The 15,395-nt window shown below is 48.2% G+C and overlaps 1 protein-coding gene across 4 annotated transcripts in view; it reads left to right on the top strand.

Moving 5' to 3' along the window:
- NKAIN4 (sodium/potassium transporting ATPase interacting 4) overlaps window positions 1-15,395 on the top strand; it is a 52,261-nt gene that overhangs the window by 16,619 nt on the left and 20,247 nt on the right. For all 4 annotated transcript variants that reach the window (XR_015703071.1, XM_087750321.1, XM_087750320.1 and 1 more), the window contains exons 2-3: window positions 9,151-9,288; window positions 9,791-9,871. Coding sequence is in view for 3 of the 4 variants with exons in the window: in XM_087750321.1 (XP_087606447.1) it covers window positions 9,151-9,288; window positions 9,791-9,871 (219 nt within the window). In the remaining variant the exon portion in view is untranslated. The remainder of the gene's footprint in view (window positions 1-9,150; window positions 9,289-9,790; window positions 9,872-15,395) is intronic.

Raw genomic sequence — 15,395 nt, 5'->3', positions numbered from 1 at the left:
ACCAAGAACCTCTCATCCTCATGTTCCCCTGGTCAAGAAAAACAGCTTCAGATGGCTTTCTGCAGGTGCTTTGCCTTCAGAGAGGCATTTCTGTAGCTCAGGCTACAGCTGCCCCTTCCTGAGGAGGAAGTGCTACAGGTGCCAGCACGACTGAGGCTCGCCGGGGTCACTTGTGTTCATAAAGCTAAAGGCAGGGGATGTTCTCAGCGTCCCTCGGACACAGCGAGTCTTTCTTGGGCTGTGTGTGGACAGGACAGAGGAAAAGCTGAGCTTGGCTTTTCGAGCCTGAAGCAAGAGTTTCTTCCTCCTTTGGGAAACTGCCAGTAGTATATTTAAGGTCATAATTCAACTTTGGGGTAACCAGAGGCAAAATAAAATTGCAGTTTGCAATAAGTGCCTATAAAATAGCAAAGATAGCCATAATTTTGTCTGAACTGGGTGAGCCCAGCTGGTATCTCAGGGGCTTTATACACCCTGTGAGTTTTGGTCCAATTCCTGAATGATTTTAAGTCTTTCTAGTGCACTTGAGAGCTCGTGGGGATCTCTGAGCTGTTCCCAAACTGCTGCTCCCACATCCAGGAGACTCCAGAGACCTGCATCATTAGGAGACAGGCTGGGCAATCCTGGCCCAAACAGTGCTTCAGGACGGTCTTGTACCTTCTGTGCAAGTCATAGAGTCATAGAATTGTAGAATTGTTAAGGTTGGAAAAGACCCTTAAGGTCATTGAGTCCAACCGTTAACCCAGCGCTGCCAAGTCCACCACTAAACCATGTCCCTAAGCACCACGTCTGCCCGGCTTTTAAATACCCCCAGGACTGTCGATGTGTTTGCTCTCTCCCTCCAGCAGCAGGGCTCTTTTAGCTAAGCAGACAATGCTTAGGATAGCAGCTCCAGAGAATATAGGGTATATGCCCCATACCAAACAACCCCTTAGCTAATTTTTAAGTATTTTCACTTTTTTCCTGCATCCCTGTCATGTGAACGAGCCCAGACTTCGGCTAGCCTTCCTGGCTGAGGCAGGGATCACAGAATGCAATGCCCTGTTGGTAGGAAATAAATCTTGCTATTAGAAAATTAAATTCCTGCTGATCTCCAACACTGCTCTGCCTCACAGCATTTATAGTGTTTAGATGGCTTCATAAATGGCAGCAGATCTCCCGAGGGAAATGGCTGGTGAGTTAATGCCACATCTTTAACGTACTTCACTCAACAGGGAAATTTGTGCTACTGGTGGGAGAAGGCGGCCCCCCAGTGCTAAAGCTGTCTGCCACGCCAGGATGCTGTTTGTGGGGAGCAGCAGGGATGCTTGCCCAGGTTCGTCAGTACGGGGTGGGCTAAGATAGACTGCAAGGCCTCCAGGAGGCGAGGGAAAGCCAGGACTGCCACAAGTGTGGAGCCTGAGCCTGGGATAAGGCTGTGCCTTACGGAGCATCTGGCTGACAAAAATGTCAGGCACTTGTTGAAGAAACTCATTATTTTTTATGTCTGTTGCAAATACAGTCACGTCCCCTTCGTTCCAGTGCCCCCTCTCTCTGCTGCAAAGCTGGAGAGCCAAAGCTGAGCTATGAAACTGAGGGAGGAGAAAAAAGCTCGGGGGAGGGGAGCATTGTGGGCACAACAGATTAATTTAATTATGTTTGGGAAACTTAGGTTTGAGTGTTGACGTAGGTTACAAATAAACCAAGTTTGTCATTCTTGCCAGAGTGCTTTTTTGCCTGGATCACAAAGGCACCTGCCTATTAATTTAGCCTGATTGCTAATCCTGGCAATCAGCAATCACAGCAGCACGCAGTACTTTAGATGCTATCAGGAGACACAAGCAGGAGCGAAGGGAACAGAGCAGCTCGGGTATCTGATGCTGCCGCACAGACACCTCTCTGCATCCCTGAGGTCTGACTGAGCCCCGAGGCGAGACGTGGTCCAGGAAAACCAAAGGGGCCAGAGGCTGCGTGGGCCGTACAGAGCACAAGCCTCACCAGGGACGTAACTGACCCCGATTTGGAAGAAGTTTAGGTAATAAGGGCAATAATTTTACTGAAACATTCCTCCTAGGAAGCAGTCTTTTTCCTGGGAGCTGTATTCTGAGCACCATTCAGAAAGTCAGTGCTGGGCAGCCTCTCCTCTGCAACGTTATGTGCAAGAGCCAGCTCATTCACCGTACTGCTGCTCACCGTGCTCAGAGGGCGGCGGAGCAGGAGGGGGCTGCCACGCTCGCACTGCACCTGGGCATGTGCCGCTTGGGGGGGACCGTGGACTGCCTGGTCTTGCTAGAAAAATTACTGCCAGCTACCGCCTTACAGCCCAGCGCCTTCTCCCTCCCTGCACATACCCCTGCTGTTTTGCCCACTACGCGGCCCAACCCAACACTTGGGGAAAAAAGGTTTAAGAGGTTTGTGTGCATGAATGCTTGTGCATAGCCCATGTTTTCAGCCGAGCAAGGCTGGTGGCTATACGTGAGGTACGAGGAAACCTCAGTCCTTCTGAAGCTGGAGCCTCAACTCCAGACACAAACGAACGGGCTTCTGCACTGCTTCAGTGCCAGTCTCATCCCTTACGTTTAGCAAGGATTGTGCCTTTTCTGGAATGCTAAGCAGCATTCGGGCGTGTGGGACTGCATAATGACTTATCTTTGCAGCCAGGATGTTTCTGAAAGGCATTGGCAGCAGAAAGCGTAGGGATCAAGGTCAAAGCAGTGGCACTCCTGAGAGCATCGTTGCCAACACACAAAATGACGCCGGGAGGGGAGAATCCAGAGCACAAAGGTGCCAGACCAGGGGGAAGGAGGAGGTGAGGACTCAGTGCCGGGCTGTTTAACAGCAGGATGCTCCGGCCTTCGGCAGGGAAGTTGTGCTGAACCACACCGAGGGGTTGAGTCTGCCCAGGCTCCGCACAGGATGGTACTGGGGTGGGAGAGGTCCTGATCCTCAGCTCTGGCATGATGCAGTCTGAAAGCTGTGTTTGCTGGAGTCTAACACCCCAGGAGCGGGCAGTCCCTGCTGCAGGGCAGCGACCTGGTGTGGGGCTCACGCCAGCGACGGGGACCTCTCCAGCTGCCTTGCGGGTATCTTTGGCAGGCACTGGTCTTCCAGGCCACCGCAGTGACCGGGGTTTGCTTCTGAAACAGAAACAATTTAAAGATATACGGTTTGCTATTGGAGGCCTCTCTAATATCTGTGTGAAGAGAGGGGGTTTCAGCAGCTTCTGGGGAGAAAACGGACCAAACCGAGCAGAGAATGAGGTTTATTGTATCCAGTGGCCAGAGCGACCAAAGATGTCTGAGAGACAAAGTGACAAACAGAGACCTCCTGTGCAATTAGTCTCTTGACCTCTGTAGTTCAACGAGGGATGCTGGGAATGGAGCTGTGGATCACAAGGCCCCAAGGAAGGTTTCCTTGACAACACTTACTGAAGAAAAATGAGATTTCACGAATGCAGCATGTATTAGCACGTGAGAGGCTGACTTTAGGAGAGACAAGGACGCGGCACCTAGCAGAACGAGCCCCTCGATTAGGGAGATGTGAAGTAGTGGCTCAGTGAACTGCTTTTTCAGATAAACTTAATTAAACAGCTATTACAACCATTAATATTTATTTAGAAATGCAGCCACTGTGGTAAAAGCAGGCTTACCGTTTAATAATTTTTCTGCCCACAAAATCTTCTCCGCCTTGAATAAGCACTGGCACACAGACGGGAATTTTCTGCTCACTGCTGATAGTTTCACCACACTGCAGCTTGGCTTTAAGATTCTTTAGATCAAGCATTGTTTCACCATTTACAAACACAAACCAATTGTATAGAAAGACTATGTATAATAATATATCATAATAATAACAATAATACCAATACAATAATAATAATAAACAGAGCAGACAGGTGTTTAGTATTGCCAAACTTAAAGTGCTTGAAGGAAACAAAAATAAAGATATTTGTGTTCAAAACCTAAATAGATATATTTTTAAATTATACATTTGAGACTTTTTAATTTCTTCCTGCTGTTTCAGCTAGCTGGGCTTAAATTTTCATCCTTATATGATGTCTCATAGGGATAGCAGTACTGTGACTTTGTCCTGAACTCAGGCCATCAGCCACTGCATAGCCAAAATACCTCAGGAAATCAGCGCGAGTTTTTCCTCAAGAAAAGACCCGTGACCTTTTTCAGTGAAAGTCTTGGCCGCTCCGATGGTGTTTGCACAGTAGACAAACAAAGAGCATCTTCTTAAAAAGCAGAGCCAGTTGGCAGGGAATCAAATGCTGAATCAAGGCCTCGGGAGGCAGCCAGGCAGCCCTGAGCATCGCAGGGGCGCGGCGGCGACCCAGGGCTGCGGTGAGGCTCTTTCTCAGTTCAGGCTAGGGAGAAAGCAAACAGAGGGGTTTAAGTCGCAAATGTTGGCTGTGTTGAAGCTGTGGATACGCACGCAGGGGTCCTGGGTGGCTGCGTACAGCACCGAGCAAGGGCAGGGCAGGAGCTGGAGCAGTCTGTGCGGCCGTGTGTCCTTACGGCAGTGAAAGATGAGGAGCAGCAAAAGAGTTTTCAAGTTGCTGTTTTATAGGCCAAGTGGCAAATCGTCTAGGTTGCTGGGCAAAACATTTTTTCTTCTTTTTTGCAGGAGTATCTCCCTTAATTGCTGGCTGGCCCATAGCAGTAGGATCAGCCTTTCCCATTTGCTCCATTTATTGCATGCTTGTAAATTTATATCCAACATTTAATTTTAAAAAGAAATCTCTTATTAAAGCTGAACTTGGAAAGTGTAAAAGCAGGTTTGCTTGCAGGAACGGATACGTATGGACACGTGCGTGTGTGTAGGCAGGGCACCCTCTCTGTGTGTCTGTACCTGGCAGTGGCCTTTCTGAGCATCTTGCCTGCATCTGTACGAGTCATGTCAACATCTGGAAAGTGATATTTGTTATTTTGTGTCCCAACTGATTTCAGAAATGCGGTGAAAGACATAGAGCCAAACCAAATAAGATTAAAGGCTTTAAAAGCTTAATAAACTTAGAAGAGCAAAGCTAGCTGATAACATGGCCTTGATAGTAGCCTATAAAGGACAGGGAGTTAAAGAATTACAGGTAACTGAGTGGTTCATCAGCACCCCTTCGTCCTTGGCATGGAGGCACCACGGGAACAGGTTGAACCCTCCAGCTTATCAGCATGACTGGAGCAACAGAAGACAAAGATGAGGGGATAGAAAAGATTTGAGGGACCGGAATACAAACAAGCACCCCCAGCCCATGTTGAATCGGCTCGGAGTGTCCCGCTGGCATCGACATCTGCCAGTGACACTGTCCTGCCAGAGCCATGGGAAACGCAACTGGAACGCTTTGAACCCCCCAACAAGAAACTGTTCCGCATTTTGAGATGTTTTCTAAGACCGTTTTCCTGTGCTGCAGTGGGCTCCCTCCGGCAGCGCTCCCCTCCAGCTCCGGTACAGCTTCCCTCTCTGGTGAAGTTTTAATGGTGTAAAGCCCTTGAGCATGGTGCTTGGCTCCCAGAGCCTCTCTGCGCTCACTCTGGGTGAGCCAGGCGATAGGGCTCTCGGTAAACTGCAGAACATCTTCTCTGCCTTCCTTATCTTTCCCGGCTGTATAAATGAATGATAGCCCAACAGAGAGCTTTGGCTTGTTTTGTTTGCCTGGCTAACAATTGCTTCACACGGTTATTTGCGATTCCAGTTTCACTCAGATCAGCAGAAATGTGGTTTATTTCAGGAGAGAAAAGTCTGCCACAACTATGCTGATTTTAGTACCGCAACAAATCATTTAATTTAAAGAACGAAAGGTAAAAATGTTCTATGGGCTAGAGATGCAAAAGGAGCAGAAGGAATCCTATTTTTAATAAGAATAGTCATAAAGAAGAAAAATCCGTCCTCCCTGATGAAAAGGTCCTGTCAGCTTTGAATGGGTTGAAACCTGTGCCACAATGTGTGAAATTTCTCTTTACAACCAATATCTCTAGAATATAATAGGTTTTCTTGATAGCATAGTGTGAATCATCGTAAAGGACGCTACAGCAAGGATATTACTCTGCAGAAACTTGGCAGCAGCAGAGAAAGATGGCATTGCCCCTGCTCAGCCAGAGGGATCAAGAGAGGTTCGGTAGGAGGGAGCAGATACATCGGCACCCGTAGGCACCCTGCCATTTCTGAGCCAGGCTGAAAGGCAGGACTGAAGGGTACCACGACATTCGTTACATCCCAACCGCACATCAAGGCCAGCTTAGCACAAACATCAGCCCTGTTTACCTGCAAATCTCAGCAGCATTTAGTGGGTAAGCTTTGCACACAGACCTGAAGTGTAATGAGTGAAATGGCTGTTTATCTATTTGTTTTTAGCAAATATTTTCTTAATTATGCTAGGTTCCTGGGGGAACAGGGACAAGTCCAGGGTAACTCCAGGCTGCATTTCTGATGCTGGATTGCAGCACAGGCTCACTACCTGCATGTCAGTAATACAGTGTTAGAGTTTCAACAGCAGCATTTGTGCTTGTCATCAACACACATCTTACAGAAAATTGCTGTTATTTTTTATAAGTGAGGAAACAGCTTGCCTGAGCTCGCACATCACGCAGAAGCGTACCGGCCCGGCTCCCGCTCCCCTTCGCTGAGCCAGCAGGCAGGCACAGCCGATCTCCGTACCAGCTGCGTCACGCCCGCAGCTCGCAGGGACACAAAAACATAAAAAAATGCAGGGAAAGTGGCAAGGGAATGTAAATCAGGACAGAAACAACCTGGAGACAAGGGCAATCCCAGTGAGGAAGAGGGAAGTAAGACATGAAGCTAACTTCTAGGATCATGGGGAAAAATTCAGAGTGGCCAGGACTGGAGGCCTCTCCAGGAGCTGTGCCCCAATCTGAAGTCAGGGCAGATCGGCAGGTCCGTCTCCAGGAGGGTTGGGTACCTCTCACTGCACAGACCAATATTTTCCCTGGTCCAAACAAGCAGGAAAAATCACAAAGCTGTGGAAGGACAAGCTTTCCCCTTTTATACAGCCCTAATGGCAAATGGTCATTTGTGAGAAGAAAACACTTTTCCAGACGTGGATGCCCTGATTCTAGAGTGGGAAAACTCATGGCAGAAGGCGTGGGTGGGAAGGATCTGTCTTTATACCCTTTTCAGGGCCCGAAGGCACGAGGCGAAGCTGAGCAGGGCGTTATCTCTGCAGAACACCCCGCTTTGTGGCCCCTGGCTAACTGATGCGCTGTGCGGCACACACTCCCGCGTTAACGTAACACACAAAGCCAATTAAATGCCTGATTGGATGAAGCAGTCACAGTCAAGTGACCCCTTGCCAACCAGTCAGGATTCAAAATTTCCCAATATCGTTAAGGTACGTGCGTTAATCCCCTCCTAAAAGATTAAGCGTTTAACCTATTACTGCTGTTTCTGATGAGATACAGAAAATCTGCTGTGCTCGGGAGGAGAGCAGGCTGAATGGTGAAATGAGCAGCATTTGCCCTGTTCCAGCCCCGGAGCCCCGCGCGTGGCCGTGCAGCACATCTCATGGCATCTCCCAGGCGGTTCGCATTGATCGGAATGGGGCAGTGTGCGTTGCTTTGAAGGGAAGACTGATTATTTTGCAGGAGAGACAGTTTTGGAGACTGCCTCTGTTCCCTCCCCACTCTCTCTGCGCCCCTTTGCCAGTGAAGAGAGATGTCAGAGAGGGAAACCTGCTTATCACCACGCTGCCTGATCTCCCTTAGCCAGGGCTGCTACAGATTTCTTTGAAATACAGGGGTTTGTTGAGCTTCCAAGGTGGTGCTGAGAATTGCAATACCTTTCCTAGCCCAAGAGAGGTGTGAAGGTGATTTCCCCACTGATGCGGGAAGAAGGAGGGAACGTGGTCATTTGATAGATGTGGCTTCCCTCATCGTGCGGCTTGACTGGGACCTGCAACCACTCACATCCTTAAATGCTTTAAGCCATTACAGACGCTCCAGTGCTTGGTCCCCAGCTGCCATTTAAAAGCCAAGCCAGGAAAAGATGTCACATAGCTGATTACACACAGTGGACGAGGATCATCCATGGTTAATGTCTGATTAGTAGTTAAATTAACTATCAATGGTAAATTGTAATTATTTATTTAAGTGAAAATAAATAAGAAATGCAATAATGCAATCCCAGCATACTACTATGATAATTAAACAGACTTTGAAATCTTACCCTGACAGGGCAATCTCCTGCTGTGCCTCGGCACTAGCAAAGTCACTGGTCAATGGAGGGAGGTTGGTTGCACTGCGTTAGCACAGGCAAGCAAAGAGGAGATCTCTGCATAGGGCTGGGCACTGGGGAAAGTCCTGCAGGAACCGTTTTGCCCCCTCCACTCACTGTTTCACCTATAGACATAGCATTTAAAGGCTGGGGGGATGTAAAGGCTAATGTGCAATTGCATGTTTATTGTGCTCTTTCAGCTGCATGCGTAACACAGCTGTTCAGATCCAGGTGACCAGTTGTTGCTGCTACACAGATGATGGCTACAGAGAAATACACATCTTTATGCAAATCTGAACTCAAAATCAGGCCCAGCACTTCAACAGTAATGGAGTGTTATTTCTAGAACTTAGTACTAGCCTTGAACCATGTTATTAGTGCAGAAGAGGAACACCGTCTGTCCTCCTGGAAAACCGATGTGTTTGCAGAATTTCTGTGCTGGGTGGCAGCATTTTCTGTGGGGCGAAGGTGAGGAGAGAGTTTCCTCCTCTCTCTCACTTTGATGGATGTGTGCTGGAGAGCAGAAACATGAGAGGTGTCAGGAATGACGGAGTGATGCTGAAGGCTCTGACAAATGAGCTCCGGAAAGTCCTGCTCCAGCCATTTAAGATGTTACCGTCCCGCTGCTCCCCTCTGCCCCCTGCCAGGGCCACCTCCCCATCACAAAGTGCACAGAACAGAGGACGTGCCCCCACACAGGCACTGGAGCTCACTGGTCTGCATTAGCTTAGTCATCGGAGGAGATGGGATGAATACAAAGTGGAAGAGGGAGCGTGTAGACACATCTTCTGTCCTACTGACCTGGTTCATAGGCAGTAAATTGCGTTGGGAATGGAGTAACATCTTCAGCTGCTGCAGTGATTTGCTCAGGGAGCCTGTCAAAACCTTGAGGATAAACATCACGAACGCAGAAGCTGTAACTCTCCTTTTCCTCCTCCCTTCCAGCTTGCTGCATTAGAGAGGCAAGTGTTCGATTTCCTGGGCTACCAGTGGGCCCCCATCCTCGCCAACTTCCTCCACATCATCATCGTTATCCTTGGCCTGTTCGGCACTATTCAGTACAGACCTCGCTACATAGTGGTGGTAAGTAATGTTCGTTTTGTTCAGAGCCATTCAAAGCCTTTCACAGCCTCTGCTCTGGTGAGATATGGCAAGTGATGAGGAACTGAGTAAAGCCCTTGGGAAATCAGGCATGAGCGTTATAAACAATTTTAGCAGGCGTTGCTGTGCTTAGGAACACATTGTTCAGTGTGCTGCACTTTTACTGTACTTACTCCAAACTTGGAAGATATCAGAGGACTGTTACTGGTACCAAAGTAACACCGAGATACTGCACAACAGACAGGGAGAACTAGATGGACAAAGGCATGGCAGAAGCTCTTCCACTCCCACCAAACTTCTGCCCCTGTGTCTCTAATCGGGCAAGAACCGTCTGCATACGGGAAACAAACGGAGGAAGAGAAAACAATCGCAGTGCTGACTCAGGGCATTGAACTGCCCCCAGCTACATCACATATATATAAACTAATTCCAGTGACTTCCTAATGTTTATTGCTTCTCTCTCTCCCCCCCCATTCCTTTCTAGTATGCCATCTGGACTGCAATTTGGGTCACCTGGAACATCTTCATCATCTGCTTTTACTTAGAAGTGGGAGGGCTCTCAAAGGTGAGTAGGAGCTTTATGGGTGAGTGCCCAGGCTTTGCATCATGGGGGATGGAGCTTAGCTGCCAGGTAAGGGAGGGGGTGGCGGTGGCAGGGGGCTGCCTTGCTGGGGGGGGGGGAGGGGGAGGGGGAGGAGTACGGCTTATTGTGTGGCAAAAATGGGGAGCCAGTACTGATTTCTGGAGTCCTTTGCTGGTGAGTGCAGGTGGTGGCTGGAAGAAGCCCTGCCCTCATAGGAGATAAAGTGCATTTGCTTTTTAAGGGTGAGAGCAAGCCTGGCAGCAGAGCTGTCCTGGGGGGAGATGGGGTTTGAGGGCTAATTCCCAGCCATGCTGCAGAGGTGGCTGAGGAAGGCTATGAGCTAACTGGATTACAGCTGATCCTCTTGTGATCTGGTAACACCTTGGGAAGAAGGTGTGTGACTCGGAGGGGAAGGCTCTCCTGCAGCAGCGAGCGTGCTCTCTCTGCCAGCCTGGCCCAGGGCAGAGCTGCAGCAGGGACTCAGCCTGGCTGGGCTGGTTTGGACCCAGGACTTTGCTGTACCTCCATACCTGACCAGATCTTGATGGTTTTTTGCCTCCCAGTCCTGCTGAAGACCTAGTGCAATTCAGCAGCAAGGGTTGTTGCCACACCAGGCAAAATATTTCCCATTGCACCTTTTGGGAGAAATTCTTCTCTCTGCTGAACAGAGAACAAACTGGAGGGATGCTGGGGAGGCTGGTGGCTTCCCTGTCTTAATTCTTCCTTCTTAAATACAGTGGTAGTTATTCATGGCTCTTGGCCAGGGGTGTTGTGAGTTAATAAGTGAAGCTCTTTGAAGGCTAGATAAGCCAAGTATTGCTGTCTGCTTAATGAGGGGTGGGTCAGAAGTAATAAAAATGGGAAGCAGGCCCTAAATTAAACCTGAGCTGTAAGCAATGAATTACTAAGTGTTGCTGTAGCTTAGCAGACTCAGAGTGATTATAGGACGCAGGTTCATTTTGGAGCACTCTATGTCTGGCCTAAATTCCCAGGTCATACATCTAAGTTGCAGTCATAATTGGAACCGCGCTATGTTTTTTTTATCAGGCCTACAGCAAGTCATGAGTGACAGTATAAATCCTTTGCAGATAAGAAAATGTAGCTTCCTAATTCCTCAGTTAATCTCCATTCCCCCTCTCAATTATCCACAGAAACTTTGAGAGAGTTCTTGCCCAAAACAGTGATTACTCATGGTCTGAAAGCTCAGCCTGAGATGATCTCGGTGTTGGCTGTGACCAACTAAAAAAGAATTTCATGTAACTATTTAAACGCTCCCTCTGCGGAGGAAATATTGGCTTGATAAACTGCTCTGGGAGCTTCTCTGACAGCCGGTGTTTGCTTCCAGCCAGCTGATTACTTGTGTTCACTAATCCCAACCCGCCCTGCGATGCGTCAGGTTCTGGTCTGCAATTCAAACAGCACAGCAAACTCCACTTTCTCCACTACAGAGGAGCTTCATCTGATAACCTTGCTCTGTGCTGCAGCTCGTTTTAGCAAGGCCAGCACACAGGGAACCTCTATTTAGCCTCCAGGATGATTCTTGTGATTGGGGACTTTATTATAGAATTGGGCTGCAGTATAAGTTGTTATTGACTTAGTGGACTTCCCTCTAGAGCCCCAATGAGAAACTCATGCTGTTAGTTTGGTGGCAACTGGCAAGAACAAGAGAGTATTTGTGCTCATTTGGTGGTAAAATCCTTTACAGCCTTGCCTCTGTTCTTAATGAGTTATTTTCATTTAAAAAGGCTGTCTTGTAAGAAAAACTCATGATGCTGCCTGCTTTCCTCCTTCTCCCCTCTAACTGAAGTTATTTGGGTCTTTGTAATGGCAAGACAAAGCCCTGACTTCCACATGAGGACAAAAGATACACTTGAAACAGGAGAGCAGGTTTCTGTAGGACAGTGTGGCATTTGCAGGCTGGACTAAAGAGCAGTGTTGCTCTCCTGCTGCATCTCTAGAAACCTGATCCAAAGCCAGCCGACATCTGCAGAGTCTTATTGATCTCTGTAGTCTTGGGATCAGACCCCAGAAGGACACCTGGGCTTGGATGAACGTGTGTTGAACAGGCCCTTGGCAGGGGCAAGGGCAGGGCGGTATCAGCCAGGGGTTACAGCAGCGGTGCTGCGGAGGAGCAGGTACCTCTGTGTGCCCGCAGCGGCCTTGGGAGGAAGCTGTCCTTTAGTTCCTAATCAGAAGTCAAAGCTTATAATTAGCCGGGCAGTAAGCAGGTAGATTGCAAATATTAGAAGAAGAGCTTTTGGTGGAGTGAGGCTGATGGAGCTGGCCAGGTAAATACTAACTCATTAACTACTAGACTAAGCATGAATGTGCTGGGGGGTGTTTCAGGCAGGGCTGTCTCCCTGTGCAAGTCCCTTAAGGGGCTGACAGCTCTGAGGAAGGTCTTCAGGTGCTGTTTCATCTGTGATTCCTGGTGAGCCTGTGGGAGAGAGCTGGGGGAGTGGGAGAGTAGCGTTCCTGCCAGCACCGTGCTCGCCCCTCTGTATTTCTGACAAGGGCAGCCTGCCAGGGAGATCTCTGTCAGCAGCTAGCTAATTTGTAATGACAAAATGCAGAAAGGGCAGTGAGCTAGAAAGAAGGGAGTTTGTGAACTTGGTGGCTGGTAATGACAGCCCGGTGCAACTGAGACAGGTGATAACTCAGGTGGGGTGAGAAAGGGGGGAAAGGATCCAACTGTTTCTGCTCTAACAAGTTTAGGAAGAGCCTGAAGAATTGAAAAAATGAGGAAATGGTTATGTGCACTTATTGCAAATAACTCTTTGTGCTCTGGTGCCTAGATCTGATTTCACGGTGGTGAGGGAGTGCAGGATGGAGCAGGGAGGTGCGGCGTGGTCCAGGGCTGAGGTGAGCACAGACGCTTGTTCTTGTGCCCTCCTTGCTCTGGGTGCCCAGCTGATCCAAAGAACAGAAACCAGGGGCACCACGGCTGTGGGGTCTGTGAGGTGGGGTCCCATGGCAGCCCATGAGCAATCTGGCAAAGGGCTTAAGAAACTATCTCTTAGTTACAAACTCATCAGTGGAATATGGGCCGGTAGGTGCATGGGTGTTAAACTGCAATTTGGGGGCTGGCTGTTTGCTTTCCTTACCAAGCAATTGCGTTATAACTATTTACTAACCATCTGCCTCCTAACCACTAGTTCTAACTACCCTGGATTATTTTTTTTTCCAAAAGGAAGATGTTCTTTCCTGCTCTGTGAATCTATTCTCTACTTCTTGGAAGAACTAAACTGGCCTGATTTCTGTATTTCTATCCTGTCATTTTTTTTAATCTTGCAATCTTTTCTTAGTAGGAGTAAGAGTGTGAAATATGGCACAGCAGAACTTCATTAGGTGGCCAGACACAAATGGATCAGCAGAAGTGTCTAAGAAAGCACTTCCCTTGTTGCCGCAAGGGCTTTCCTAAGTGTGTAGCCTATGCCAGCTTTCCTGCAAGTGCTTTGCCAAGGAGCAGGCAAGAGATACAGCAATCTGGGTTCGAAGGGTTGCTTCTCGGCACCGGCAGTGAGGTGGTGATGTGCCTCTGAGTGGCTCTTGGCAGCATTGCCTTGCTGACTTGCTCTGCTCGCAGTTCTGAGCATGCTTGCAGCATCTGGGGGAAACGCAGCCTCTCAAAGTGCTGTCCCACTGCTCTGTGGTGGGGCTCGCAGCCGAATTTCCAGATTGCTGTTCCTCCTCCTCGGGTCTGTTCCTGTTCCATCTCCCTCTTTTCTCTTTGTCCATCTGGCCGTTTGGTTAGGTGAATTGTTGGAAGCGATCTCTGAAGTTTCTAGGCTGTGCTTGAAATAACATGTTAAGCTTCTCCCTGTCTCCTCGAGTGTGAAACACAGTCCCTCCTGCAACCCCCTCCTCTGAGTTAATTATTAAAATCCTGCTGTTAAGACATATGAGCATCTGTCTGTCCAGCTGCCGTGCTGATTGACTCTTCATCATGTACTTGAGAAACATTCAGAGAGGTTTGAGGAATTGGTGTTGTGTATTTCAATGTATTCCTTTGTCTTTTCCCTCTGGAATTATTAATCTTGGAATGGTGAATTTTTTTACCCTTTCTTTATATTCTTTCTTGTCTACCCAGTGCTTTGATCTGAATCCAGAGCCGTGGTGGTGGTCTAAATCTCCTCTTGACGTGGAAGCAGGCCTTATTAGTCAAACGGGGGTTTATTTGTATTCCAGACAATCTGGACAGCAACTTGGGATGACTTTGTACCTGGAGAAAATACTGTGAGGAGGATGGGTAAATGCATGCGTAATTACAACTGTCCCTCAACTCCATCTAAATTTAGAAACTGGAAGGCTGGGATTTGGCCTTTAAATGCTGTGGCATTGTCAACAAGCCTGCTGAGAGACAATGAGCGTGCTTCTCTCTCGTCTGGGGGTGATACAGCTATTCAGCATGCATGACTAAAAGATAAACATTATATTTCCTATTTTGATAAGAAATGTTTCCAACTGAAAAGATTTAAAATGATTCTGCTCTCCAGCTCTGGGGGCTCCCATACAGGGTTCAATTTGTTTCCAGAGCCATTATAGTGATGGCTTGCCTGATAATTAAGGAAATCTGGGGGGAGGCGGTTTGGAAGGCTGTTAACAAGAAATAAAACCATCTCTGATAGTGTCCCTTAGAAAATAATTTCAGAACAGCCTTCAGAAAACTATTTTAGAAAATGAACACAGCTGGCTCTGTGGGTGTCGGAGGTAGGTGTGAGTTTCCCCATGGGACACAGCGGGGTGAGGCTGGGAGCGGAAAATAGACTCTGGGAAATGTAGGTACTACAGTTTTAGTGCTGTTGTCCTCCTTATCATGCTGATGGCAACCAGGTGCTACAACAGTTCAGAGTGAGATGTGAGGGTTTGTTTTTTTTTTTTTTTTGGGCTGGCCTTCAACGTGCTCCCGAGAAGGAGCTCGTATCGCTCTTTGCTCATATTTCTCTTCGGGCTGAAGGTTAAAGAGGAAGCGATAGCCCTTCAAATAGCAGCCTGCCAAGAAACAGGGGAGCGCAGTTACACGCAGATTTCTCTTTCTCTCTCTCTCCCTACAGCAAGGCTTGCTCGCTTCTGGGACTCATTAACATCTTCCAACCTGCATACCACTTTTGGGAGTATTTCAGTGTTTTCAGACTTCAAATGCATTGCAGAAAGGTTTTGGGAAACAGCTGTTTCCTAAACTTTATTGCAACTGGTTCTTTTCTCCTGATTTTAGTGTGCTGTTCCTATTTCATAGTTTCCCTGCTCTTCAGTCCTCTCCTAGCAAATGAAGCTGGCAAACTGCAGGAGACATCCTGGGATTTTTTTTTTTTTTCCCCGGTCTCCCAGCAAGCACTGAGCAACTGGAAGTCAATTACGTGATTTTCTTGACTGCTCTTTTATTGTGCAGGTATCCTCCGAGGACACTCAGCCAGGGCCACCAGCAAAGGAACGGCATTGCTTTGGATGTTGAGACCCTTTCATTCATGCTGTCCTCGTGCCCTGCAGTGCTCCAGACAGATGCTTA

The sequence above is a fragment of the Nipponia nippon genome, unplaced genomic scaffold (assembly GCF_047370975.1).
Source record: "Nipponia nippon isolate SJK-2023a ecotype South Korea unplaced genomic scaffold, ASM4737097v1 scaffold_13, whole genome shotgun sequence".
Lineage (NCBI taxonomy): Eukaryota > Metazoa > Chordata > Aves > Pelecaniformes > Threskiornithidae > Nipponia > Nipponia nippon.
Note: the sequence above shows the minus strand (reverse complement) of the source record. Positions and strands in the feature narration are given on the sequence as shown.